Source organism: Equus przewalskii, chromosome 26 (genome assembly GCF_037783145.1).
Source record: "Equus przewalskii isolate Varuska chromosome 26, EquPr2, whole genome shotgun sequence".
In the NCBI taxonomy this organism is placed as follows: Eukaryota; Metazoa; Chordata; class Mammalia; order Perissodactyla; family Equidae; genus Equus; species Equus przewalskii.
This window is the reverse complement of record NC_091856.1, coordinates 24,180,077-24,207,758: the sequence shown is the minus strand read 5'-3', so window position 1 is coordinate 24,207,758 and position 27,682 is coordinate 24,180,077. Positions and strand designations below refer to the sequence as shown.

General features: G+C 44.8%; 1 protein-coding gene across 11 annotated transcripts in view; it reads left to right on the top strand.

Moving 5' to 3' along the window:
* Nucleotides 1-27,682, top strand: part of CDK5RAP2 (CDK5 regulatory subunit associated protein 2) — a 172,439-nt gene that overhangs the window by 5,135 nt on the left and 139,622 nt on the right. For 3 of the 11 annotated variants that reach the window (XM_070596222.1, XM_070596219.1, XM_070596228.1), the window contains exons 2-5: nucleotides 3,995-4,062; nucleotides 7,096-7,163; nucleotides 18,629-18,739; nucleotides 22,192-22,268. In XM_070596222.1, coding sequence (XP_070452323.1) covers nucleotides 3,995-4,062; nucleotides 7,096-7,163; nucleotides 18,629-18,739; nucleotides 22,192-22,268 — 324 coding nt within the window. Of the gene's footprint in view, nucleotides 1-676; nucleotides 816-3,994; nucleotides 4,063-7,095; nucleotides 7,164-18,628; nucleotides 18,740-22,191; nucleotides 22,269-27,682 lie in introns of those variants that run through there. The other 8 variants (XM_070596221.1, XM_070596229.1, XM_070596227.1 and 5 more) reach the window with 5 other exon arrangements.

Here is a 27,682-nt window from a genome sequence, read left to right as displayed (position 1 = left end):
AAAAATGGAATAGAACAGAAGAGCAAACATTTCAAGAATTAGGGGTTGTACCTTTCCTTCTATGGGTCACGGGCAGTAAAGTTTGAAAACCACTGCTGTGGAATGCTTTGTAGGAGTTGAAAACCTTGAGGTAGGTCTATTTGTAGTGCCATGGAAACATCTTTAGGACACACTAACTGAAGAAAAGATGCTGTAGAATAATATATACAGTCTGATTGTATTTGTTTTATTTTTAAGCCACAAAATAAAACTACGTCTCTATGTATGGAAATACGTAGGAAAAGGTCTGCCGGCTACATGTCTTGCTGACAGTGGTGGTTACCTCTTAGGGGCCTGAGATGGGAGTGAGGAGCAGTCAAGGAGAGCTTTAGGTTTATCTGTATTTTTTGTGTTTATATACTCCCTGTCTCATTAAGAATACATCACATAGAATGAAAAATGAATTGTTGAAAGACAAACAAACATGCACTTGGTGTAACTGTTTTCTGTATGTGATGTCCAGTTCCATCCACGGCTCTTGTAACACTTTCTCAGTGAAACGCTTAGGCCTCATTGGGTCTTGTGTGAATGGACAGTTGTTGCTGCCACATACAGGCATAGAAAGATGTCGCGCATTTTGAGTGGCCGTAGAGCACAATGGGAGGATGAGGGGTGGAGCTCAGGGGAGGGTCCCTTCATTCGCTCGACAAACAGTCGACAGACAGCAGCTGCAGTGACCGCGCTGTGCCGAGCCCTGGAAATCCTCAGCCTGAGTTCATCTGGACCTCACCACAGCCCCCTTCCGGAAGGCGTAGGGCTGCCGGGGTGGTGTAGAGGTGAAGAGCTTGGGGTTTGAAACCAGGCCAGTCTGGGTTTTTCAGCTTACTCACTTTTCTGGGCCTCTGTTTCCTCATTTAAAAAAAATGGCAGCATTGGAAAACTACCACCTGGGGCCGGCCCCGTGGCCGAGTGATTGAGTTCGTGCTCTCTGCTTCAGCGGCCGGGGTTTGACTGGTTCAGATCCTGGGCATGGACATGGCACCGCTCATCAAGCCACGCTGAGGCGGTGTCCCACATGCCACAACTAGAAGGACCTACAGCTAGAATATACAAGTGTGTACTGGGGGGCTTTGGGGAGAGAAGGAAAAAAAAGATTGGCAACAGATGTTAGCTCAGGGCCAATCTTTAAAAAAGAAAAACTACCACTAACCATAGGAGAGCTCTGGTGGGGATGAAGTGGGAGGTGCCTGTCCGGTCCTGAGGGGGCCCTGCTCAGAGTGGATGCCCCGACAGGGTGGGTTGTCATGATTATGCTGTATTTGCACGTGAGGAAACTGGTGCAGACTGTGTGCATTTGTGTCAGAGCTTTGGGTGGCCCAGACACAGGTTCGCAAGTGGAATGGGCACCAAGAAACCTGGAGTTTGGGCTCAGCTTAGCTACTATGCCCTTGTGATTTTGAGCAAACAAATTCCTTCCCTTTCTGGGCCTTAGTACCCCCATCTATACCGTCACAAGATGCTATCTAAGCCCTCTTCCTGTGCTGGCATAGCTGTGATTTCTAGTAGGGCCCCATGAAGCCTCAGCCTTAGTTTTAGTTCTAAGGCTAAGAATGAATGATCAGAATGGGAAGAGGGAGCCACTTAGAGCTGGAGGTGTGGCCGGAACCAACTGGAGCGTGCAGAGGCAGAGACTAATAGCATTTTAAAAGTGGGTAGGTAAAACCCCAGTGGAAATTTGGCAGGAACCAGGCAGGAATTTCTGCCTTAAATAGTGGTTTCTTCTAAGAGTTGGCATATCAAATGTCATTTTTCAATCTTCAGTGTTTGCCTGTTGGAAACTTGTCTAAGCCCACATTCTTTGGCTTTGCCTGCCATGTGGTTTTCAACTGTGCTTGATCTTGGCTTGAGTAATGGATGGGCCTTTTCAGCCAATGGTAGTAAGTTAAGGGCTGTGGTGGAGGGAACCCCAGATTGGGAATGTAGAGACCGGACTGTAGGCTAAGCTTGACTGATAACCTGGTGTGTGACTTTGGGCCTCTGGGTCACTCTGCAAAAGGTAGTGGTTGAACTTGATTTTAATTTCTAAAATCCAATTTAGAAAATGGAGTTTGTCCTTGTAGTGATACTTATTGGAGGAAATTGAGAATTATAGAATATTAAAAAGGAGGAAAATATCTCCCAGTCTCCTACAAATGTAGATTTTTAATATTTGCTTTGTCTTGTGTAATTATAGCCCACCCAGTTTCTGAGAAGGATTTGAGGTGACTTTGGTGTCCATGTATGGGTTTTTTTTCATAATTGAGGGCACATTCTGCTTGAGTGTTTTTTCAGTTACCTTTATAGCACACTCATTTTATATAATCATTCTCTTAATGGTGGAACTTTTTGGCATCCGGTTTTTTGCTTGGTTTGGTGATCAGGCAAAATGGTCCTAGGAACAGAACGTGTTTGGATTTAGAGGCATGGAGAGAACAAACTGCCAAGAAGTCAAGCCGAGCTTCCATCAACTCCTGGTCTACAGCTTGGGAGAAGGAAGGATTATTGAGGATTAGACAGAAAAGGCTTGGATTCTGGACACTCTTCTCCATTTAGCTGCCATGTGACTCTGCCGAGGCCACTGAAATGATCTTGGCCTTGGCGCCTTCCTTTGAAAAATGTGTGGACCTTTGGGGAATGGAGCAGTTCTCACGGTGGTAAATCTTTTATAAATTGCAAAGCACTGTCTGTTTCAAGATGACAGAGATATTTTCTCCCATTTGTGGAGTGCTCACAGTGTGCCTGGTGCCTTGCTGGGTGCTTTGTGTCTTGTTTAATTGCCAATTACTCTGCGCAGTAGCTGCTGTTCTCCTTTTACAGATGGAGGGAGCGAGGCTCGGCGAGGGATGTGGCAGAGCTTAGAATAGAATCCAGGGTAGTGTCTTTTGTGTCAAACCACACCTCCTATTATGGTTTAGTTTTCCGTCAGTGTCTCCAGATCCTCACTGACAGCCAGTAAAACTTCTCGGATCAGTGAATTTTGCATTTTTGTTTGACAGTCTTAAAGCGTCTCAGTTGGTGCCTGATTCTTGGAAGCTTAATTTTGGTTGTGATAGGCATATTAATGATGGTAATAGTAATGACAAAAACAGTAGCAGATGCCATTTATCGGCACTTACTATGTGCTAAGTGTTTGTATACATTAACTCACTTAATCTTTACAGGTAGAGGGTGGTATCCCCATGTAATGTTAAGAAAGTGAGAGTCAGAAACATAAGCAGCATGTATTTGGCACAGTGCCTTTGCGTGTAGCACATACGTGGCACACAGAATACGTGATGTATGAATAAATAAATTAATGAATGACTAACTTTACTGAAGGTCATTGAGCTATTAAGTGTCAGAGCCAGAACTCAGCCCTGAAGCCTGAGTTCTTTTTTTTTAAGGAACGTTAGCCCTGAGCTAACTGCTGCTAATTCTCCACTTTTTGCTGAGGAAGACTGGCCCTGAGCTAACATCCGTGCCCATCTTCCTCTGCTTTATATGTGGGACACCTACCACAGCATGGCATGCCAAGTGGTGCCATGTCCGCACCTGGGATCCGAACCGGTGAACCCCGGGCTGCCCAGAATCGGAATGTGCGAACTTAACCGCTGTGCCACTGGGCTGGTCCCAAGCCTGAGTTCTTAACCTCTGTACTGCATGCCTCCCAGATGGCCCAGCTGCGTGTCCTTTGTTGCCCATGGCCGGATGATTGTCCTGTGCAGTTCAGGCAGTCTTAACAGTCTCTGTTGTTCAAACACTAACTCATCTCTTTTTTTTTTAAGGAAGATTAGCCCTGAGCTAACGTCTGTGCCCAGCTTCTCTATTTTATATGTGGGACGCCTGCCACAGCATGGCTTGATAAGTGGTGCATGGGTCTGCATGCAGGATCCAAATCGGTGAACCCCGCTTCTGAAGTGGAACGTACAAACTTAACTGCTGCACCACTAGACAGGCCCCGACTAACTCATCTCTTATTGCACATGTTCTCTCCTAGTGGCCTTGTTCCCAATTTACCAGATGACCTGGAAGGCGTCAACTCCGTCGCTGGTTTGGGAAATGGTGGTAAGTACACAAAGCCAGGCGTTCTCTTGAGTAAGAACAAGTCAGGTAGACAGCAGACCATGGGGCCCTTGAGGCCGGAGCCTGGGATGGAGCTCTGATGTCTCTGGTGCTCCCAGCAGGGGTTCAGTATGTTACATATGTATTGCTTTGCTGTTCCCCTCCTTTCATAAACACTAGACTAGAGCAAGTGATGTCCTTTAGGCCATAGTTCATGAGTGTTGTTTCTTGCTACCAGGCTTGCGGGGATTCAGCCAGTGTTTGCTGAACTGAACGACCTCATGGAGGCTGGATGTTGACTTGGTGACTTGGTCAGGCACGGAGGGTCTGTTGGGCTCTGCTGCCGAGTGGCTGGAGGCCCTGGAGAGCTGCTGTCTGAACTCGAGTGTGCCAAGGCCTTCCTGGTAGGCTGCGGGATTCCGTTTGCCGGCTGAGGCCCAGCATTCCTACACGGGCCTGCCCTTTGGAGACAAACAGTTGGTTAGACCGCAGGAGACGGTGCTGCGTAAATAAGCAGTCTATTGTGTTTAAGCTGGATCAGGAGGAGACTTTCTGCCTTGCAGTTTGGGTTTGCTAAGCATCCTTCATAATTTTTGTTTCTGAAAAAAGTGAATGCTGTTGTAAGTATCTGTGGGACGTGCTAATATTTTGTCTTGTTGAAATATCTTAGAGATTTTGACTTGTGTTTTTTTTCTCTTCTCCAAAGTGATGCGATATGTGCAAAAGGAAGAAGTTTTTAGAGCAGACAGTCTAAGTGTCACAAGGTTTATTTCTGGAGAATGTTTTAACTTATAGGCCACCCTCAGGTTTTCCTTCAGAGTCTGGTAGCTTTTACTTTAAATGCAGCGCCTAGCAGTTCTGGTTTCTCTTCTTCCTGCCCACAGACGGTTGGAAGCAGAAAATGGAGAGGCCTGCTCCTTAATTCAGCCCATGGTGTGCATCTGCCTCCCGCCAGGCTCTGGGCTAAGCGCTGGGCTTCAGCCTCGGACACGGTTACGATCCAGCCCGGAAGACAGACAATTAAACCAAGAATTGTTCGGATCAATCATGTGATCATTGAATGAGCAAAGAAGGAAAAGGCACTGGGAGAGGGGGGGAGAGGGAGACCCGCCCTGGTGTGGAGGAGGCGGGTCAGGCATGAGTTTCCCCAGAAACTGAGGCTGGAGCTGAGACTTGAGGAATGAGTAGGACCCGGGTGGGGGCACAGACACAGGTGACAGCATGGCCCGTTAGAGAAACAGGGAAACAAATCCGTGTGCCCTTGGTCTGGCGCACAGGGCTCTTCACAGTCTGCCCCTGCCCAGCTCCTGGGCCTCTTTCCTGCTGAACTCCGTGCGCACTCCCATCCTGGGCCTTCGTGTGGGAAATGCCTGCTTCCTTTTGCCCTCATCTGCCTGCTGCCTCCTTAAGACTCGGCTTCAAGCCCGCCGCCTTCTTTGGCTCTCCCCAGGCTGACTTGGGTGCGCTTTCCTCTCTGAACCGTATCTATTTCACTCCATTTCATTTCATTTGTTCCTGTTGGCCGCTTTAAAAATAGACAGAGTCAGCCCACTTCTCACCTGCATGTGCTCCTACCGCCCTGGTCTGAGCCACCGTGGTCTCTGGCCTGCATCGTCCCAGTATTCTCCTGACTGGTCTCCTTGTTTCTCTCTAAGTGCCGTTCAGTCTCTTCTCAGCGAGGCAGCCAGAGGGAGCCTGTCGAAACCTGAGTCGCTCCAGCGGCTCCTTGGAGTCCTGAGAAGAGCCTGCAAGGCCATACACAGCCTGTCCCCCAGGCCCTCGCTCACCTCCCCTCCTGCTGTCCCTTTACTGCTCTCCAGTCGCTCACCTCTTGGCAGCTCCTCAGATCCCCTAGGCATGCTCCCACCCAGCTCTCCCTTTGCCCTTGTCTTCGCGTCTGCCCAGGTGTCCCCTTCTCAGTGAGACTGTCCTTAATTTAACCTCCTATTGAAAATTACAGTCCTCAACCCACCCATGGTATTGCTGTCCGTATCCACTTTATTTTTCTCCATGGCATTTAGCACCTTTCAACATCCTGTTATAATTGCCCTATTTTGTTTGTTGTCTGTCTCCTCCTTCTAAAGTATCAGCTCCATTTGTTTGCTTTCCTGATGTGGCCACATCTAGAAAGGTGCCTAGCAGAGACTAGGCCCTCAGCACATATTTGTTGGAAGAATGAATTCATTCATTCACTCCACACACGTTTACTCAACAGCTCCAGAGGCCAGGCGCCTGGTGCGGCATGAGAACAGTTTGTTTCCGTCTTCGTCCTGCCCCCTGGATCGGGCCACTCTTGGGAGCAGGATCAGTGTCCCCTTCACTGTTGTTTCCCAGCACCTGGCGTGGTGCGTGGCACTTAGTGGGTGTGTAATAAATGTTTACTGAATTAAAGAAGCTGTGGAAGGACTGGGGTTTTGGCAGTCTTTAGCCACTCGAAAGCTGGGATTGGCAGTTTCCGGCCCACTGCCTCCTTTTGAAAATAAACTTTTGTTGGAACACAGCTTCTTTATTTGTTGATGAATTGTCTGTGGCTGTTTTTGTGCTACCACAGAAAAGTTGAACAGTTGCCACGCATTTCAGGCATTATGTATGGCGGACAAAGCCTCAAATGTTTATCGTCTGGCGTTTTAAGAAAAAGTTTGCCGACGCCACTGTCAAGTAGGTTAGACATGGTTTGTTTTAATTGCTGACGTGTGAAGATGACATCCTGTTCAGCAAAATAATTTTCTGACAAGCAGTAGGAAGTACCCCTCAGGACAGCTCTGCTTTGCCATGTACCCAGTGCATTTTTTGGGTTCAGCCTCTGACACATGCGTGATTACATTGGAGCTAGTTTAAGTAATTTGTAAATATTTGAAATATAATGGCTTAGAGCTTTCCCTGGGCTCGAGTCAGTAAATCACAACAGACAGAAAGAACCAGCAGAATCTGCTGTGGAAGCTACTCACGTTGTTTTTTTTTCCAGTTCTATTCCCGAATGGGGATGCTGGGCAGTTTGCACAGCATGACGTTTTCCTCTATTTTACCTTTTTATAGTGCTCCCGAGTGTGACGGAAGAAACAGTGTCTCCCACCAGAGCACGGAACATGAAGGACTTTGAAAATGTAAGTGGAGATACCAAATCATCGTCCCTAACAAATCACATCTGCTGCCACTGTCCAAGCAGCCCCAGGAGGGAGCTGCATTTCTAGAGAAGTCTCTAGGCCAGGTGATGCTGGAGTAGGAGGAACGCCGTGTCTCGTGGCAGTCGTTGTGTGGCTGTTACGGGCCTACGCAGTCGGCCCCTTATACGCGGGCCAGTCGTGGGTCTGACAGGATCAGCAGTTTCCAACTTTGGGGGCTGTGGTGTATTTCTGGCGTCCTGGATGTGAGGATATTACCATAATGCACAGCTGAGAGGCGCTAGCGTTTGTCAAGGCTTTCCTGTTACGTCAGGCGCGTTATCTATGGTCCCCATTTAATCCTTGCTGCAACTCTTGGAGGTGTTTTGTATTATCCCCATTTTGCAGAAAAGGAATCTTAGGACGAGGAGAGGCTTGTTTACGGCCACGTCATACCTAAGTGGCAGAGCTGGGATTTGAATCCAGATTTTCAGTGACTCCAAAGCCGTTAATCTCTCCCCCCGCATCGGGCCGACTCCTTGCGTTCTGTAGGCCTGGTCTGAGCTGCTGAATGAAACATGAGCGGCCCGTACCCGGGGCTGCGTGGCGCTTGTCTGAGGGTGGCTTGCTTGCTGATGGATTTGCCTTCGATGCGTAATGTCTTCCAGCATCGTGTGTTTCATTTGTTAGTAGAGGGGGTTTGTTGTCAAGTAACAGGAAAATAAGGTTATTCTCCCAATTCCAATTCTCCTTAACAAGTTACCTGTTCAGCGCTCTCATTTATCATGGGAAGAATTAGACCCTTCTTCATTTGTAACCAAATGAAATCCATACTATGCAAGACACAGGAGATATTTATCAGAGGTAAGATGGAGGACACGGAGAGAAGGACGTTCCACAATTATGTTTCTCTCTCCCCAGTTGTCTTTACAGAACAGAGCGGTACTGTCCCCGGATTTAATTTAGAATACTCATTACTGCTAATAGTTATCTGCAAACCACCAGTGACCAATTGAAGAAATGACTTGTCAGATCTCTAATGGAAACAAGTAATTTCTGAGCATGGAGTTGTTATAATTTCAACTGTACAACTCGATCTATGCTGTGGGGTCTGGGGCCGCAAACGAATGAGATTTGATTATTCCACATCGTGTATAATTAAAATGTGCTCTGCTATTAAATGGTTGTTCCTGATTTATCATAAGAGTAATAACAGCAACTGTTTATTGAGCTCTTGGTCTGAGCTGGGCACTCTCAGTGTTAAGCTCTTCATATACATTACTTTAGTATTAAAGCCGCTCTGCAAGATATAATAGAGTTATTTAATTTATGAAGGGCACAGTTTTGAATTTTATTTCTAGATGGAAAAATGTAACAGAATCTTAGAGTTTTGGTTTCACATTTTATCGTCTGCCTTTTGAACTGGGAGGAATCGTAGAATTGAATCCAACCTTCTTTATTATATTCAGGAGGCCCAGGAAAGTGATGCAGCAAAGTTGTGCTCAGAGGCAGTCTGTGCTGCCTAAGGACCACCGCCCCTGGAGCCAGACTGTCTGCCCATCCATTTCTGCTGGGCCAGTCACTTAACCTCTCTGTTCTTTCTTTGTCTTTAAAATGGGCATGATAATAGCTTCTGCTTCATAGGGCTATTGTGAGGATTGAGTGAATATATGTGAAGCACATAAGCCTAGCACAGAGTTTATTCTGTGTTAGCTATTTCTCCTTCTTATTGTTTTATTTATTATTGTTATTTTTTCCTACTCTGCCATGTGATTCAAGTTTCCTTTGTTCGGATGTGTTCTTGATGAGCTTAAGACTGTTTTTCTTAAAAGTGATGGAGGGCCTTCTCTGCCACTGTGTTTTAGGATTTACGCTTTTTCTTTATGACTGTGGTCCTTTGGCTGCTGTTAGGTTTTTATGGCATTCATATTTTTTATTGTAGCATTTTCAAGAGCAAATTCTGCATTTGAAATTGAAATGACCACACTGTTCTCAGTGTCTCCCTATCAGGTCTTTATAAGTCACTGAAAATTTCATCTGGCCTGAGCTCCTAAATGCGTGATGTCCATGTTGAGGTAGTCTGGACTTTCTGTGGGATGCTTCTAGGAAATGCTTTTGGCATCTCATGCCACTTTTAAAGCTAGCTTGCATACTAAAGAGGAGGCTGGAATATTTTTGACTTTAAGGGAAACCCACGATTCCTCTTGTTCTAGTCTCAGCTGACGGGTATCTGAACGTCAGGGTCTGTTAGCTAGGGTCTAGCAAGACATAGGCCTCCTTCTGATTTTGCTTAGAGTTCGTCTGTTCATCAATAAATATCTTCAAATATATGCCATGTGCCAGGCTGTGCCAGCAGCCGGGAAATTTGCAGTAGATTAAGACGAAGTAAGTCTCCCTGTCAGGACGCTCATCGTCTAGTTGGGGAGATGGGTAGGAAAGTAGTGCGGTGATGGGGTAAGTACAGGGCGCTGTGGGTGCAGAGGAGCGGCCCCACTCCTGGCCCGAGGGATCCCGGGAAGCCTCCCTGGAGGAGGTGTTCCTTGACTTGGGTCATCAGGGACAAGTAGGGATTAGCCAAGGTGAGAGGACGGAGAGCATTCCAGCACGAGGACTCTTACGTGCAAGCAGAGAGAGAGACGTGATAGGGTGTGATGAGATTTAGGGGCTTGCGAGTTCCCTCGCTGGAAGGAGGCTGTGTAAGGGCCTGAGAGGAGCGAGGCCACTGGCGCAGGCTGGGCCGCATCCTGCAGGGTCTGTGTGTTCCTCCGCTTTGTTTGGTTTTTCTCCTGGAGATGAAGGGGAGCGGTGAGAGGGATTTTAGTCAGAGGAGGGAAATGACCAGAACTGTGCTGGAGGAGGGAGCAGGGCTGGTGGCGGCGAGATCAGTTAAAGGCTGCGGCTGCGGCGCTGTGGGAAGAGGGGTGACGATGTCCAGAAGAGAATTTCAGAGCTAGAGGAGCCCCAGGAATCAGCTCATCCACGCCCTTCGTTTGACACGTGGGGCTCTGAAGCCCAGAGAGGGGAGCGACTTATTCAGGCGTTGAACCCAGGTCCTCTTGGGCAGCACGTCTTCCTGCTGCGCCCTGCTGTCCTGTGCAAGCCCCCACTCTGACGCGTGGGTGCCTGTGCACGCCGCATGCCTTCTTTTGGGTCTTTAGACCGGTAATCCGTTGTCTCCTACCCTCAGTAGCTGAGGGTGTGCGCACTTGCGTGGCAGGCCTCATGGTGGGAAGTTGGCAAATTGGTTTGTTCTTTAGTGGGAGCCTGTGTTATTGGTCCTTCCTAGATGACGACGTAGTGGGGGGCTCCCCGGACCAGAGGAGGCCTGGGGGGCCAGCATTTTGTAAAGGATTGTGCTTATCTGGTGTGGCCTGTTCTGGAAACGAGAATCAATCTCTCTCTCTTTTTAAGAGAAAAAGTGGGGAAGACGCAGAATCTGGTTCAGCACATCCAGTCCAGGTAGCCATCTTTATCCATATGTAGAAGAGTTTAATTCTGGCTTTTTCTGTGACCTTCCTGACAGAGAATGACACGGGTAGCTTTCCATCTCCATTAACACTGATGGATAGCATTATTTAATGACTGTCTAATAGTTCGTAAAGACCTGTGTTCAAAGGGATGGGTTGAACATAATTTATATAATCTCTTACTGTGGGGCATTCCAGGTTGTTCCTAATTTTTCACTGTTACAAACAAAGCTGTGATGAATATGCTTGTGCATGTATCTTTTTATAGTTTTGTGATTACTTCCTGAGGGTAAATTCCTAGAAATGGGATTTCTGTGGCAGAGGTTTTAAGTATAACACATACAACAAACAATAGATGCTCCAGAGTAGGATCTTTATTTGTAGTGGCTTCCCTTCTGAGGAATTGGGAAAATGCTTAGCTAGGTGTGGCTGAAACAGTTGTCCGCATTCTGTTCCCACCCGGGTCTCTCTTCATCCTTATCCTGTGCTGGCTTGTCTCGTACCCACCAGCCCCGAGGTGATGGTGTTCTTGTATCCAGGCCCTTTCTCCTTTTTGTTGAAAATTCTTGGTCTCAGCCGAGGCACTTGGTCAAATTTGGTGTTGTGTCTAAGGTATGGCTGGGAGGTTTGCATCTGCCAGTTTGCTCTGTAACCTCTATGTTATGAATTACTTTATTTCTAGAGAATAGCTCCCTTCACCCCCACCCCCTGCCTCATTTGTACGACCCTGAAGCTTCAGAAGAAGCACTGTGGTGTATGGATACAACCTGGACTTGAGAATGACCAGAATTGGGTTTTAGGTCTGGCGCTGCCACTTAGTGACCTGTGACCTTGGTTAGGTTGCTTCTAGAACCTCATCTGTAAAGTGGGGCTAATGTCATCTTTCATTCAGAGTTGTTATGAAGATTATGTGGGTTATGGTATGGAAAGCACCTAGCATCTCGCCTGGCACATAGTGGGTACTCAGTAAATAATGATGTCCTCTCTCATTATTAAAGCCCTTGAAACTGACCCCCGGAGTGCACCTCCCTTCGATTTCAGGTGAGGGCACCTGGTCGGAGTTGCCCTGATTCTTTTTTATGCTGTTGGTTTTTGTTTTTCTTCCCGTTGTGATGGAGCTCTGGGCTAGGCAAAGCTTTTGACAGGGCGTGGGAGTGGGAGGAGGCCAGGATGACTGAGTGGCAGCTCCTTCAGAGTGTCCCGCAGTGGAGCCGGGCCCCTCTCCAGCTTCGGAGAGCGCCACCCCGTAATCATGTTGGGACGTTTCCCATTTCAGATGGCGGCAGTTCCACAATAACACTTGGGTTCCAGGGGCTGGAATGTGGCAAGCACAGCGCTTGCATTAGCTTACTTTTGAGCATTAAGTTTCTCAGTCATATTTGGTGGGTTTTGTATTTTGGGGTGTTTATTCCTACTGCACAGTAAGCTGTTTTCAGTTTTTCCAGCTCAAGTTTTTTTTTTTTTAACTTTTTGAACTTGTTTCTCTTAAAGGGAAAAGTACAAATGAGAAGAACATTAATATGTTTCAAGTTCTTATGCTGTGCTACTAAACATTCTAATTAATCTTTTAACCTGTATAATGGCTGTATGAGATAGATATTATTATATCTCATTCGTATAGATAAAGGAACTGAGGCACACAGAAAAAATGAACTTGACTAAGGTCATACAGCTTAGTAAGGTAGTCTGGGTTGTATTCATGCATTCATTTAAGAAGTGTTGATTGAATATCCACTGTGTTCCAGATGCTTTGCTAAAACCTCAGGGGAAACAGCTATGAACAGATAGATAAGGTCGCTGCCCTCAAGAAGTGGGTTATATTCATATAAACATGATAATACAGAGTAAATGTGTAAATAAATAAGATGAATACAGATTGTGAAAAGTTCTAGCAAGAAAATAAGGGTTATGTGTTAGAGAGTGACTTGCTGGGGGTGCTGGAGCTGGGGACCCTTTTAGACTGGGCAGTGAGGAAGGGCCTCTCTGGGGCAGTGACGTTTGAGCTGAGTTGGAAAGGCTGAGACTGAGCCGCCGGCACGTGCTGCAGGAGGAGCTGTGCAGGCGGACAGGGGCTTGCCATCTTTGAGGACCTGAAAGGAGACCAGTGAGGCCGGACCACTGCAAGCAAGGGAGAGGATGATACGTGATGAGGCTGGAGTAGGAGGCAGGAGCCAGATCATACAGCACTTTGTGGGCATGGCCAAGAGTTTTATTCTAAGAACGATGGAAAAAACAACAGCGGAGTGAGGTGAACCAGATCGGGCTGACTGTGAAGCCTGTGGGGCTCTTGCATCACTCTGCCTTCAAGAAATTCTTACGTATCTGTCTGTCCATCCAGCCAGCCATTGAGTATTTAGTAAGTGTCTCTCTGTTTCAGACTAGAATGCACAAGCTGGACATGGTTTCTGATCTCCTAGAGATGGTTTGGGTAGAAAGCTGGTAACCAGCTGGTTCCACGCCGTGTGATAATTGCTGTGATAAAGAAAGGAGAGGGTGTGTGGAAGCGATTAGAAGGGTCACCAGTCCAGCCTGGTGGGGATAGTCACAGAAAACTTATGAGGGAAGTGGTGTTAAGCAGAGGACTAGACTGGCGTTGTGGTGGAAAAGATGGCGCCTGAATTTCGTTTTGCTCGTTCGGGCCTGTCTGGCGTTTACAGTGACCTTCTGAAGGCTTATTTACCTTTCTCCTATTTTTTTTTTAAGCTGCTTTACCTATAAATAGGACAAATATTCTTTCAAGTGTTGCTAAGGATTTTTGTAGTGGGTACAGTGTGGGCATTCTAAGCAGCCTGCATAAATATTTTATTGGGAGCTGCGTAATAGAATAAGCTTTCTCTTTGTAGGAAGCATCTGGCGGGGTAGACTTTTTTGTTTGAATGAATGTTTTATGTGCTGTTTCCTTAAAACATTTAAAAGGAGGCTTTAATGAACCTACCAATTGTTTCTTGTGCTGTTCTTTTTAGCTGCAAAATTGAAATCTTAAGTGTTAACAACAGGGCCAAGGGCAGACAGTTTGAGAATATGCTTGATGTAGACTATGCTTATCATTTTGTTTTATCCAGTTATAAAAGTGTGTTTATTAAAGAGTATTATATGCTGTTACCAATTATTTTTAAAAATGCTGAAAAAAACCTTAGTGAGTGTGTATGTGTGGGCATATATTATCATTCAAAAACAGCTATTAATATTTGTCCTATTTCACTTTAATTATTTTTAAATCAACTTTATTGAGATGTAATTTACATAAAATAATTCATCAATTTGAAGTGTTGGATGCGTTTTGACAAATGTGTGCTCCCTTGTAACGTCTGTCATGATCAAGTTAATATATATTTTTATAATTTTTTGTGTACTTGTGTACAGTTTTAGGTTCATGTAACCAACACCACAGTCAGACTATAGAACGCTTCCATAACGCCGGAATATTCCGATGTGTTGTCTCTTTGTGGTCAAACTTTTCTTCACCCCAAGCCTCTGGCAACTAATACTCTGTTCTCCATCCCTGTAATTTTGCTTTTTCCAGAATGTCATATAAATGGAATCATACGGTATGTAATCTTTTGAGGCTGGCTCCATTCCCTCACTGTAATGCCTTTGAAATTCATTCATGTTGTTGTGTGTGTCATAGTAACTGAGTGTTGTTCCATCATGTGGATGTACACTGTTCATTCACCCTTTGAAGGACATTTGGATTCTTTCCAGGTTTTGATGATTAATAAAGCTGCAGTAAACATTCACATGCAGATTTTTGTATGAACGTAGCTTTTCATTTCTCTAGGGTAGATACCTCGGAGTGGAATTGCTGAGTCTTGTGGTAAATGTAGGTTTTTTGTAAGAATGTGCCAAACTCTTATGCAGAATGGTTGTGCCATCTTGCATTCCCAACAGCCCAGTATGAGAATTCCATTTGGTCCTCATCCTCATCAGGATTTGGTAAAATTTTAGCCCATTCTGATAGGTGTGTAGTGGTATCTCATTGTAGTTCTAATTTGCATTTTCCTAATAGCTAAAGATGTTGAAAATCTTTTCTTGTGCTCAGTTATCATCTGAATATCTTCTGTGAAGTTACTGTTCCGGTCTTTTGCCTGTTTTTTCCTTCTTTCTTGGGTTGTTTTCTTACAGTTACATTTTAAGAGTTATGATTCTAGTTAGAATTTGTATGTTGGATATGTGATTTGCAAATATTTTCTCCCATTATGTAGCTTGTCTTCTTCTCTTAACACTGCATTTTTCAGAGCAAAAGTTTTAAGTTTTGATGCAGCCCAAATTACTGATTAAAAAAAAATCTTTTTCTGGATTCATGCCTTTGGTGTTACATCTAAGAACTCTTACTAGCTCTAGGTCACAAAGATTTTCTCCTCTGTGTTCTTCTAAAACTTTTATGATTTTATGCTTTACATTTAGCTCTGTGATCAAATTTGAGTTAATTCTTTTTAAGGTATGAGGTTTAGGTTGAGGTTCATTTATTTTGTAAATCAGTGTCCAGTTGTTCCAACACCATTTGTTGAAAATGAAAAGACTATCCTTTCTCCATTGAATTGTCTTTGCAGCTTTGTCAAAAATCAAAGACAATTGGCCATTATTTGTGTGGGTCTATTTCTGTATTCTGTTTCATTGAATTCTTTTTCACAATGTTTTTCACTCATCTAGTTCTTTTACTGTTCCAAATAAATTTTTTTTTTTTCCAAATAAATTTTATAATCAGCTTGTCTCTATCTGCCAAAAATCCTGCTGGGATTTTGATTGGAATTGTGTTGAATCTATAGATTAATTTGGAGAGAATTGACATGTTTGTTATACTCAGTCTTCCATTCCATGAATTTGGTGTTTTCACTTATTTAGGTCTTCTTGATTTCATCAACATTTTGTAGTTTTAGGCATGCTTAATGTTTTATTACATTCATACTTAGGAATTAATTCTTTTGGAGCTTTTATAAATGGCATTTAAAAAAATTTCAGTTTCCAGTTATTTGTTGCTAGTATATTGAAATATGATTGATATTTGCATGTTGACTTTGCTAAATTCACTGATGAGTTCTGGGAACTTTTTTGTAGATTCCTCGGAGTTTTCCACATAGATGATTATATCATCTGCACATAGGGATGGTTTTATTTCTTCCTTTCCAATCCCGATGCCCTGTATTTTTTTCCCTTTGCCGTATTGCTCTGTCAGAGCTTCGAGTACAGTGTTGAATGGGAATTGTGAGAGGAATTATCCTTTCCTATTCTGGATGTTAGGAGAGTAGCATTCAGTTTTCATCTTTAATTAAATGTGTTTTTTGTAGATCTATGGGTTTTTTGTAGTTACCTTTTAGCAGATTAAGGAAGTTTCCTTTAATTCCCAGTTTGCTGAGTTTTTATCTTAAGTGGCTGTTGGGTTTTGTCAAATGCTTTCTCTCCATTAATTTATATGATCACACACACACACACACACACACACACATATATATATATATATATATATATATTTTATTGAGGTTCTGATAGTTTACAACATTGTGAAATTTCAGTTGTACATTATTATTAGTCATCTTACAGGTGTACCCCTTCACCCTTTGTGCCCGCTCCCCACCTCCCTTCCCCCTGGCAACCACTAAATAGTTCTCTTTGTCCATGTGTTTGTTTATCTTCCACATGTGAGTGGAATCTTACAGGATCACATATATTTTTTCTTCTTCAGTCTTGTAGTATGGTGGATTATATAGATTGACTTTTGAGTTGAATAAGCCTTGCATTCCTGGGATAAACTCCACTTACTATGTATTAATCTGTTTTTTCAACTTGCTAAAATTTAGTTGAGGATTTTTGTGTCTGTGTTTATGAAGGATTTAGTCTGTAGTTTTCTTGTAATGTTTTTGTCTGGTTTGGTATCAGTGTGATGCTGCCCTCATAAAATGAAGTAGGAAAGTTCCTGCATCTTCTGTTTTCCAGAAGAGATTGTGTAGAATTGGTATTATTTCTCCTTTAAATATTTTAAATTATTATTTTTCAAATATTTTTTCTGTACCACACTCTTCTATTTTTCTGGGACTCTGATGAAGTTAGACCTTTTGATATTGTCTCAGAGGTCCCTGAGGCTCTGTTAATTTTTTTGTCTACTTTTTCTATTGATTAATAGTAGTTGACTTTAAAAAATGAAGTGTAATGTACACACAGGAACACACTCAGATCACGTGTGAACAGTTCAATGAATTAGCAAAAAATTAACATGCCCATGTTACTATAACCCAGGACAAGAAATGGAACAATATCATCACCCTAGCAGTCCCCATCATGGCTCCTCCCAGTCACTACCCACCTTTCCTCTCCAGGGATGACCATTATCCTGGACTAGTTTCAAGTCCTCTCCTAGCCTGCGGGTCTGTCATTCTCATTAGAACAGTGTTGGGGGGGGGGTGGTCTTTTTTCATGGAGCAGGGAATCAAAGATATGGAAGCAGAACTTGGTGGGGGGAGGCATAGGATTTTTGAAAAACATTTAGCTATTTAAACACGGTAATATAAAAGTGCTAGGAAATAGCTTTATGGTATAGGCTAATGTCTGTTCTTGGAGTTAGGTTAGCCTGCTTCAGAAGTTTGCTGCATGGTCCAAACCAGAGAATCAGGTGTTTTCTGTAGGCAGTGAGGTTTCCTTGACAGATCGTGGTCACTGGAGTCAGACAGAGCAGGAGACGAACCCCAGCTCGTGTGCTAGTGGGGTGATTTTTACTCGTGAGTATAGTGGGGGTAATACCCAGAGTTTTAGTGATGGAGATATTGTATATAAAGTACCTAGCTGAGCGTTGGTTACATAGTAGCATCTTGGTAAATATCGGTTCTCTTAATCTGTTCTGTTTCCTCTCCAACTTTTTAATTTGACAAATTTCAAAGCTGTGCAAAAGTTGCAAAACAGTACAACAAAGAACCGTTATGTTCTTTCTCTAGATTCATCAATTAATGTCTTGCTGCATTTGCTTTCTCTCTTTTTCCTCCCTCCCCACTCATTGGAGAGTTAGTTGCAGACACCATGACGACACCCTTAAGTACTTCAGTACAATGACGTGCCTTAAGTACGACACCCTTAACTACTTAAGCATGTTTCTCTTACTTAGGACATCCTCCTACAAAATCGTACCTAATATAAAGTTGTTATTCAAATTCCCGCAGTTACCCCATGTAGCTTTAAAAAAATATTCAAGATTCACTGTACGATTTCATTGTACTTAGTAGTCATGCTCTCTTACTTCCATTTATTTGGAGGAGTTCCCCAACCATTTTTGCCTTAAGATTGTTAAGATTTTTGAAGAGTCCAGACCTGTTGTTTGGCAGAATGTCCTTCAATTAGGATTTGTCTGATTGACAACTCTTGATTAGATGCAAGTTAAAAGTTGGGGCATTTTCACCTTTTAAATGAAATTGTTTACTTTCAGTGATTTGTTTTAGGAGGCACATGATGTCGGTGTGTCCCACCAGTGGGGATATTAAATATATTCTCTTAAGGGGGTGTCTGCTAGGTTTCTAAATTGTAAAGATGCCTTTTCTTTTAGTAATTAATAAGCCACCTTGGGAGTGTTATCTTGAGACTGTGTGCTCCAGTGACCTTTCTTCTAGTGCTTTTAGCCTTGATGTTCTTTCCTGAATCAATTATTACTATAGTGGTTGTATAATGGTGATTTTCTGTTATTATTATTAGTCTACATTTATTAACTGGATTTCTTTTGTAAAGAAGAGAGTCCCTTCTTCCTTTCCTTTTCTTTCTATCTTTACTTATTTATTTATCAGTGTGCAGTCACAGATTCTTTGTTCACTCAGTCATTATTCATTCCAGTGCTCAGATTGTCCTAAATTTGGCTGGTGGGAAGCACTTAATTCTGGATTGGCACAGTTATAGGAAAGGTCAGCTTTCCCTAGTATTTAACATTTCCCTCCATTTGTAGCCTTGGAAGCTATGGGCATTGGAAGTCTAGGCAGGTAACATCCCTTAGACCTTACTTTTGATAATCCTTCTGAACTTATTTTCCAGCAAATCACTGAATTGAAGAAAGAAAACTTTAACCTAAAGCTCCGCATCTATTTCCTCGAGGAAAGAATGCAACAGGAATTTAATGGCCCCACCGAACATATCTATAAAACTGTGAGTGTCCCGCTTCCCACTGCCGTCCCTGGTGTCTTTTCTCATAGTCTTTCCAAGCAGAAATTTGGTTAATGTTTGTTCTCAGGGTTTGCACGAATAGACAGAACTGCTTTCGTTTAGTTTGAATTGATTATAGGGAGCATAATAACAGGATGACCTTAATATTAAACAAAGAGAGAGGATTAATTTTAAGGGAGTCTTTCTTTCTTTTTAAAATCAGAATTCTGATTTATTATACCTCAGTTGCGTTTTTCTGATTATTTATGATTTAACGTCTTTGGAATTGAATCCTACCATTAACAACTACTTGTGTAACTCGAGGCAAGTCCCTTCAGCGCTGCGGGCTCGCTCCCCGAGTTCAGTGATAATCCCTCTGTCCGGGGTTGTTGGTGTGGGTTAAAATGAGGTGGCAGATGAAAAGCCCCAGCACACAGTCAGTGCTTGACGGTTATCATCGTTGTCTTGTTGAGGCTTCCATTGGCAGCCCAAAGTTAGGATCGTCAGTTTTTCTGTGATACGACTCTTCTGTATTCCTTGTGTCCTTGCTTACAACTGTCAAGAAAAAAGTCTATTCCCATCTGAAGTCTTGACCTGGAGGTCTCTGCCCGAAAACAAACCTTGGTTCTGAAAGTTGAAAAAAGAGCTTGGCTTTCTTGCGAAGACATGAGTACAAACAATATTTCAGTGCCCATTTCTTGGCTTTCTCCAGTAGATTAGCCCTTGGCCTGGGAATTATTCCATCTTTTCTCTTCTGAAGTTTGTACCAGTGGAAAATTTTGAAGGAGGAAAAAGAACTCTCCTCGAGTTTCACCAGATGAACTGAAATGGACTTGTCTTGAAGACGGATTGTACTGTACTTCTGAGCATTTTCAAGAATTGAAAAGCTCCCTTGTCCTTCAAAACACAGTTTTTTTCCTTCAGTGTGGGGGTGGAAAGACAAGGAGGATGTCCCCTTTTCTGGAAGGGAGGGGGTGATGAAATCACAATTTTAAAGAGAAACCAATAGCCTGAAACATTTTATTTGTGTAAGTACAGTTGTCATGCGTCTCAGAACTTCTAGGGTGATAGGAAGCCAAAACGTATTAATTGCTTCCTTGGTGTCAGGCCCTGTCCCGGGCATTTGTACATTCCTCATCTTATTTTAATTCTCAAGACAGCCCTGTGCAGTGAGATTATCCTCATCTTGCAGGAGAGGACTCGGAAGCTCAGGGAAGATCAGTAACTTGCTTGATGTCGTATAGCTACTGTGTGAGGTGGATTTTGAACCCGAGTCTGCCTACCTCGTTGTACTGTGCTGTTTCCGGCATTCCTTTCCACTGTCTGATTAGATGACGTGATTTAATTGCACTTTTATTTCAATTTAAGCTTTTTGATAGGCATACATGGTTCAAAATTCAAAAAGCATGAAAAGTATACACTGGAAAGACTTTCCTCCCGTCTCTTAGTCTTCTTGATCTGATCAATATTATTCCTTACACAGAGAAATTTTATGTGTATACAAGCAAGTGTGTGTGTATGGGTATAAACCCCCTTTTTACCTCAGTGCAAGCATGTTCTGTTCTGTACCTTGCATTTTTCCTTAACAATATCTTGGATATCTTTCCTTAATAGTAGTTTCAGGTCATTCTTTTTTATAATGATGTTGTATTTTATGCTTATAAGGTATCTTGATTTTTGGTTTGGAAATTATGATCGCCATGTGTATAAGTTTTTAACTTGAGGTATTGGGCTTGAGCAAAAATAGTCTAGTGGACATGTTAGCTGTCCATTCTTTTAAATTTGCTAAGTTGGGGTGCCAGTTGGCTTATCAGAAAGCAAAGCAATTAGAATATATTTTATTAGCTTTTACGTAGAAGCTCTCTGTCCTTCTGGAAGCTGGAAAAGGAATCCTCTCTTTGAAGGATATTTCTGCAATTTCACAAAACCACACTTGAAAGCCTTGTGCACTGTCACTCAGTGTCCTTTAGCAAAGCTCAGTGTCTTCTAGAAGAAGTTCTGCCGCATGAATGACTTCTCTAGTTCCTGTTGTTTGACAGTGAAGAAAACACTTGTTGAGCCCTGTCTCCTAGACTTTTCTCGTTCATTAGCTCACATGGTCCTCAAATCCCCCATGTCAGGTGGACCTTATGTTTTTCATTTGACTCTTGAGGGATCTGGAAGGGGAACACTTGCTTTCTCACCTCCTCGACTTAGATTTCAAGGCTAATTACAGGCTCACACTTCCAGTTCATTTCTGATGTTCGCATGAGGCAAGGGCTGTGTCTGCCTTGTTTACACAGCGCCCTGAGAGCCTCGCCCAGTGCCTGGCCTGTCACAGGCAACTGTGAATGTCTGTGAAGTGGAGGAAAGAATCATTGAGCATCCACTGCCTTACTACGGTTTCCTGCTGGTGAAGAGTGGAGGCAGAATTTGAACCCATGTCCTTCTGGTCCCAAGCCCATGACCTTTCCATCCTGGCTGACTTCTCAACCTGGGGTACTCATTCCCTCGGGGCTGCTTGGCAGAAAGGAGGGAGGCGTGTCCCCTGAGATTGTAAATTTTACTGGAAATGCTATTTTTATTTAAAATAATACACATATATTATGGAATAGGATGTAAAATGGGCATTAATTATTAAAATAAAACAGGAGCAAAATTTCAGAGAAGTCTTGGATTTACAGGACTTCTCTGCAAGCTACGCACCCAGACCCCGTCTCTGCTACATGAATTCGTCTAATATTCCACCCAGGATACATTTGTGGACAGGGTTGAGAAGCCCACTGCTGTGCCACTGTCTCGCATTGCAATCCATTTGCCAAAGAGTCTGTTTGTGGATCCTCTTGTGAGTTCTAAGCCCAAGGCCATGAGTGACTCCCTTCGTTCCAGTCAGTTAAGAGGAAGACGGTTGGAGAACACTGTGGCGTCCCTTACAGACAGCCTGCCCCGTGTGGTTGTGGCTGTTTTGTAAGTGGCTACCCTGAAATGAGACAGGCAGTGATGCGGCCTCCCACTTCCCCATCCACACGTTTCATTGTTTTTAAGCTGCGACACATTCCCAGCGCTACAACCACCACATGCGTGATTGTAAACGACCAGAAGTAATTGCCTGGGAATGGTGAAGGCAAACTGCAGAATTGCTTGTAAATTTGCTTGGCGGAGGGCAAACAGCTTTTACATCAGCCTCCCTTGTATGACATTTATGCCTCGATGTTTGAGTGCTCTGGCTGTTAGAAGCCTGGAAAATTTACATAATTGTTCCAAGTCTGGAGAAATCTGGGGCTTTCTTTTGAGACCACCAGTGTTTAATAATTCCCTTTTCCCCGTGCCCTGAGGCTAATGAGGGTTTGAATCTAACATCTGCCTATTACAAGCTTCGGGGAGTCCGTCGGCGCTGAGAGCGGTTTCCCCACTGTAGACGTTTGTGTGTCCTGTCTCTTATGCTGTTTCTGTTCTTTCCTCATCTTGCCTGGAAGAACATCGAGCTCAAGGTGGAAGTAGAAAGTCTGAAGCGGGAGCTCCAGGAGAGAGAGCAGCTGCTCATCAAAGCCTCGTGAGTATTGTCATCCTGTCACGAGCTTGTGGGTCGCCCAGGGGTTCTGACGCGGAGGCCAGATGGGTCAGTGAAAGAGAGCCTTGTGCTTTCTAGGCCAGTTGTTCTCCAGGGAGCTTTGAGGGCCCCAAGGAGGTTTTCATTTTTCTTTAATTCTTTTTCAACAAACTCTTTTTTTCTTTTGAGGAAGATTAGCCCTGAGCTAACGTCTACTGCCAATCCTCCTCTTTTTGCTGAGGAAGCCTGGCCCTGAGCTAACATTCGTGCCCATCTTCCTCTACTCTACACGTGGGATGCCTACCACAGCATGGCTTGCCAAGTGGTGCCGTGTCCACACCCGGGATCCGAACTGGTGAACCCTGGGCCACCGAGAAGTGGAACGTGCGCACTTAACCACTGCACCACCGGCCCGGCCCCTCAACAAACAAAAGTGGAACACACTTTGAGGAAAATGAATGGGTCTTTCAGGGTGCAGCAGGATGCATTTTCACTAAGCACACACACCTTTGGAGCCACCATCCAGAGCAGAAGCCAGAGCGTCACCAGCACCCCGTCAGTCCCTTTTGTGCTCCCAGAACTTACCCTTCTCCCACAAAGATAACCGCTCTGCTGACCACCAGTATCACCATAGCTTAGTTCTGCCTGTTGTTGAACTTTCTAGAACCATCATAAGCTCTGCATGCACCCAGTATCTTTGTGAGATCCAGCCACGGTTCTAAGTATATTAGAGGCTCCTTCATTTTCTTTGCTGTAAAAGCCCAGGGGCTTGAAGGGATCCTGAGGGACTCCTGTGGTGCGTGAGGCAGCGGGGCAGAGGGTAGGGCTTCAACCAGAGTAGTCCATTCTTAGATCTGTTTTATGCACTAGGGTCCCTTGTAATATTTTGTTTATAAGAGAGGTTGTGGGGCTGGCCTGGTGGCGCAGTGGTGAAGTTCGCATGTTCTGCTTCTTGGCGGCCTGGGGATCACCAGTTCAGATCCGGGGTGTGGACGTGACACCACTTGGCAAACAGCCATGCTGTGGTAGGCGTCCCACGTATAAAGTAGAGGAAGATGAGCATGGATGTTAGCTCAGGGCCGGTCTTCCTCCACAAAAAGAGGAAGATTGGCAGCAGTTAGCTCAGGGCTAATCTTCCTCAAAAAAAAAAGAGAGAGGTTCTACTGCGTAAAGAACACTCTTATTTTAATTAATCAATTAATTTAAATATTTATTGAACAAAAAGTACAGTTCAGAGAATACAACCCACAATTCAATTGGCTATTCATTCATTTGTGCACATTTATTACGTAATTGTTCCTGCCACACACTGAGGGTTTGAGAGCTCTCCGCTTACCTCAGGAGCTCAGCAGAGACTGGTGAGCTGTGTGGCACGCCTATCAATAGAGTGTGATGGAGGTGCGGTGACAGAGGGCGTTTGTGGGTACAGCAGGGACACCGCTGTGCTGAGTTTTGCTTGGTGCAAGTGGGATCAGGCTTCCCAGGGCTGACCTGCTGAGGGTCTGGCTGGGGGCTTGTGTGGAAATGCCTCATTTGTTGTGGCAGCAGAGCTCCTGCCAGACGTGGCGGGCCAGGAGCATGGAGTGTGGCGTGGGGAGCAGCTGCACCGCTCTGGGCCAGACGGATCGCTCCCGTCACTGCCCCGCGGCCAGCAGCTGGAAGTGGGGCTGCTGTCGGCTTTGAACAGACTAGAGGCTCCCTGGCCCAGGCTCCTGTGAGTTCCGCCGACCTTGCGTATGTCGTGTTCTGAATGAGTGAGTGAATGAATAAACTAGGTCGGCAGTTGTTGTTGTTGTTTCGGAAGCACGTGGTTATCTGGGCAGGAAGGCAGAGCTGCTTTCATGAGCCTGGATGTCAGCAATAGAATCCACCGTTTCACGCTCAGCGCCCGCCTGCTGCAGGTCCTGGCAGGGACTTGCTTTTAGCCAAGCTAGTACACCTGGAGACCCAAACTCAGGCTGCGTGCACTCCTCGGTACCAACACACAGGGCTGAGTGTTTTGGGGGCTCGTGTACATGTTTGTATGCATAGATTCCCCAAACTGCCCAGACTAGTGCTCAAGGCCCTTTCCGGTCTCATCGGCTTTATTGATTTATTCAGAAAATATTTATTAAGAAGCTATTGTGTGCTGCACTGGACTAGGTTCCTGGGGATGCAGTGGTGATCCACATGGACAATGGGGCTTACTTTCCAGAAGGGGTGATGGTGAAAAAATACTTGGAATAATAAATATATAAGTACAAATTGAGAAAAGAGCTATGAGAAAAATAAAGAGAGCCATGAGAGTTTAGAGCAGTGGGAGGAGATATATAAATACAGATATACAGCAGGGAAGGTGGCCCTAAGGAGGCAGCGTTTGAGATGAGACCTGAGGGGTAAGTAGGAGCTGACCAGGTGAGGAGTGGAGAAGAAATGTTTAAGAAGGGGATGTGCAAGATCTGAGGAGATAGGAGAAGTCTGGGGTTCGGTCCTGTCATCGTGGCATGCAGAGTCTTGAGGCCACGCTGGAGACTTTGGTCTTTGTCCTAAGATCAGATGGAAAGCAGCCATGGGTTTTAAGCAGCTGACACCACCAGAGTTTTGTGTTTTGAAAGGTTACTCTGGGTGCTGAGTGGGGAGTGTTTCGTAGCGGGAGCGCGAGTGGAAGCAAGGAGACAGGCGGCTAGTCTGGAAGTTTAGGGGTGTCGCTAGTGATGGAGGTGGATGGGTGGGCTGGGATGATGTTGAGGAAGCAAAATCAGCAGGACTTGGTAATGGGTGGGAAGGGAGATGTCAAGGATGACTCCTAGGTTAGGGGTTAAGGTGGTGAGCTCTGTTAAGGAATGTTCTTGCTGACTGCACTGCTCCAGCTTTCTCTCCACCAGCTCTTTATCCCAAATGCAGTTCACAGGTACCAGCTGCCGCTCTGGCCTTGCCCTGCAGGCCTCTTCCCTTCCCCTCCCCTCCCCGCTGAGGTGCCTGCCCTGCGTGAAGGCTCACGCTCCATTGCTCATGGCTGCCTGTGGCCCACGTCAGTCTCTTCACAGACTGCTCTGGCATGTGGGGACAATTCTGTACGTGTGGAGCCCTTTTCAGTTTATAAAAGACTTTCACATCCAAGTGTGTTCCATCCTGATCCTGAGGGTTAGGTAAATCTCAAGGGAAACCTCATTTTAGAGAGGAGGGAATTGAGGCCTAGAGAAGGGAAGGACGATGACTGAGACCACTCAGCCAGAAAGATCAGAGCCGGATTAGAGCTCAAGTCCCTGACGTCTTGTCCAGCAGTAGGTTTCGTATACTTTTTTTCATTTTTACGTGTGTGATTCTCATTTTCCAGCATGACTACACATCTTCCAAGGCCAAGAGCCGGCCCCGCTTTAGGGGAGTATGGGGCCAGGGAAGGGGTGGGGTTCTGGGTTGGCCCTGCCAATAGGTAGGGCTGTGGCCTCCGAGCCTTGGCTTCTCAGCTGTTCTACAGTTTAGGGCCTTTGAGCGGGTTACCTGCTGTAGGATATGCACAGTGTCTTCCCCGTATCTGCCAAGTATGCCTCTCCCTTACCTCTAGCTGCCAGCCCCCAGCAGTGCGTGTGTGGTGCATACTTATTGATGGAAAAATATCTTTATTAATGCCCTCTACTCCCTTTTTTCAGTTTTATGGGTTTTTTTGGCAGGTGGGAGATATGAGACCTGTCACAGGAAAAGCCGTGCTTTTCCTAAAGATCTGTAATTAGAATGCAAAGAATCAGGAGGAAACGTTGATGGTTACAAAGGGTAGCGAGGGTGGTGTTGGTAGAAGGTTCTTTCTTGTGTTGGGTGGAAAGCCAGATTAGACCAGTTTCTCTGAACCTCTTCTCTCCTTAGGTGTTGCTCTCCATCTGTCTGTTGGTCCAGATTCTATAAGGAAAGAAAGGGGAGGGGAGGGAACAAACATTTTTTGAGCTTCTCCAGTGCCCCAGACCCTGTGCCTGGCACTTCTTCGCATTTTACAACAGTTTTTTTACAACAGAAGCAGATTTTCCAACAGTTCTGTGAGGCACCAGTATTCCCACTGTGCGAAGAGGAAACTGAGGCTCAGACTAGCGGGGGACCAAGCAGGTCACAGAGCTGGGCCAGGCCGGCTCTGCAGCCCACTCTGCCTTGCTGTGGAGTAAGCGTCTGTGTTTGCTGGCTTTCCATTATTATATTTATCATTTACAATAGGGGACATTAAAAACAAAAGCAGACATATTGTCGGGAGTAAATTTTATCTCTGTAGCTTTAAAACACAAACAAAAATAATAATTCCATTAGTAGAGGAAAATTGCACCATACTGCCGAGTATAAATTTTATTGCTACCGTAACTGTAAAATACAAAGATGATAAATGAAAAGTTGGAACATTTATTATTGGGAATATATTTTATTGGTATAACTAAAATGCAAACAAACTGAGTAATACCAGTACTTGTTAAAAATTGTAGTCAGCGTCTTGACAGTGTATACGATTCTGACTGTAAAACACGAAGGTTCGATCTGGGCTGTTAGGAGGGAGACGGTGTCTGCCCTCACGGGGCCGGGTGGACGGGTGGCGTGGGGTAACAGAGTGGGCCATTTTCTAGAGGAGGCTCTCTAAAGCCCATTTGTGGTGGTTGGTGGAAATTCATGGCCAGAAAAATCAGGAAGGAAAAGTTTCTAGTCCAGAATTTTTCCAGCCCTATATAATACCTCTTGAGGGGTGATAGAAATGACCGTGAATCACTGTGAATTCCAGACAGTGCTGGTCAAGAAACGAGCTGAGGGAGTGGGGGGCTGAGGACACTTCATGGCATTAATCAGCAAGTGGCGATGGTGGCCTTAGTTCTGGCCAGTGGATGATCTGTTCTCTGCTCAGACACCAGCAGAGGGTGGAGTGAGGCCTCTCACAGCCTTTCGGCAGGGGCCAGGGCTGCGGTGGCCTCAGGGACAACAGGCTAGCATGCAGTACTCGGATCAGAGGTGGGGCACCGTGCTACAGCCAGCACGTGTGTTAGTCCATTAATTCTAAGAGGGAATCGTCTCATCTTTCAAATGAGGAAACTGAGGTGTAAGAGGCAATTTACTCGGAGTCGTGCTGAGGCCACAGAAGAGTAAGAATTTGCAAGCAGATCTGTTTAGCTTCAGAGCCCATGTTCTTTTCCAATTGTTCACATTGAATTCCATTAAAATGATCTCATGACACTGGGGCCTTCTGAAGGCTTGTTGGTGAAAGGAAACAAGATATGAATAAAGTCTTTATTTGCAGGCGACACATGTTTGAGACTTGGACAGCAAGTGTGGCCCTCTTGACTTTCCATTGTTCTCAGTCAACAATACACATGGCCTGTCCATGTGAGTGTCTGGTCACATGGCTCTTGGTTGGAGAAATTTTATATACTCCTAAAGTAGGGCATGGGAGGCTGGCGGTGAATAGATGTGTTCTG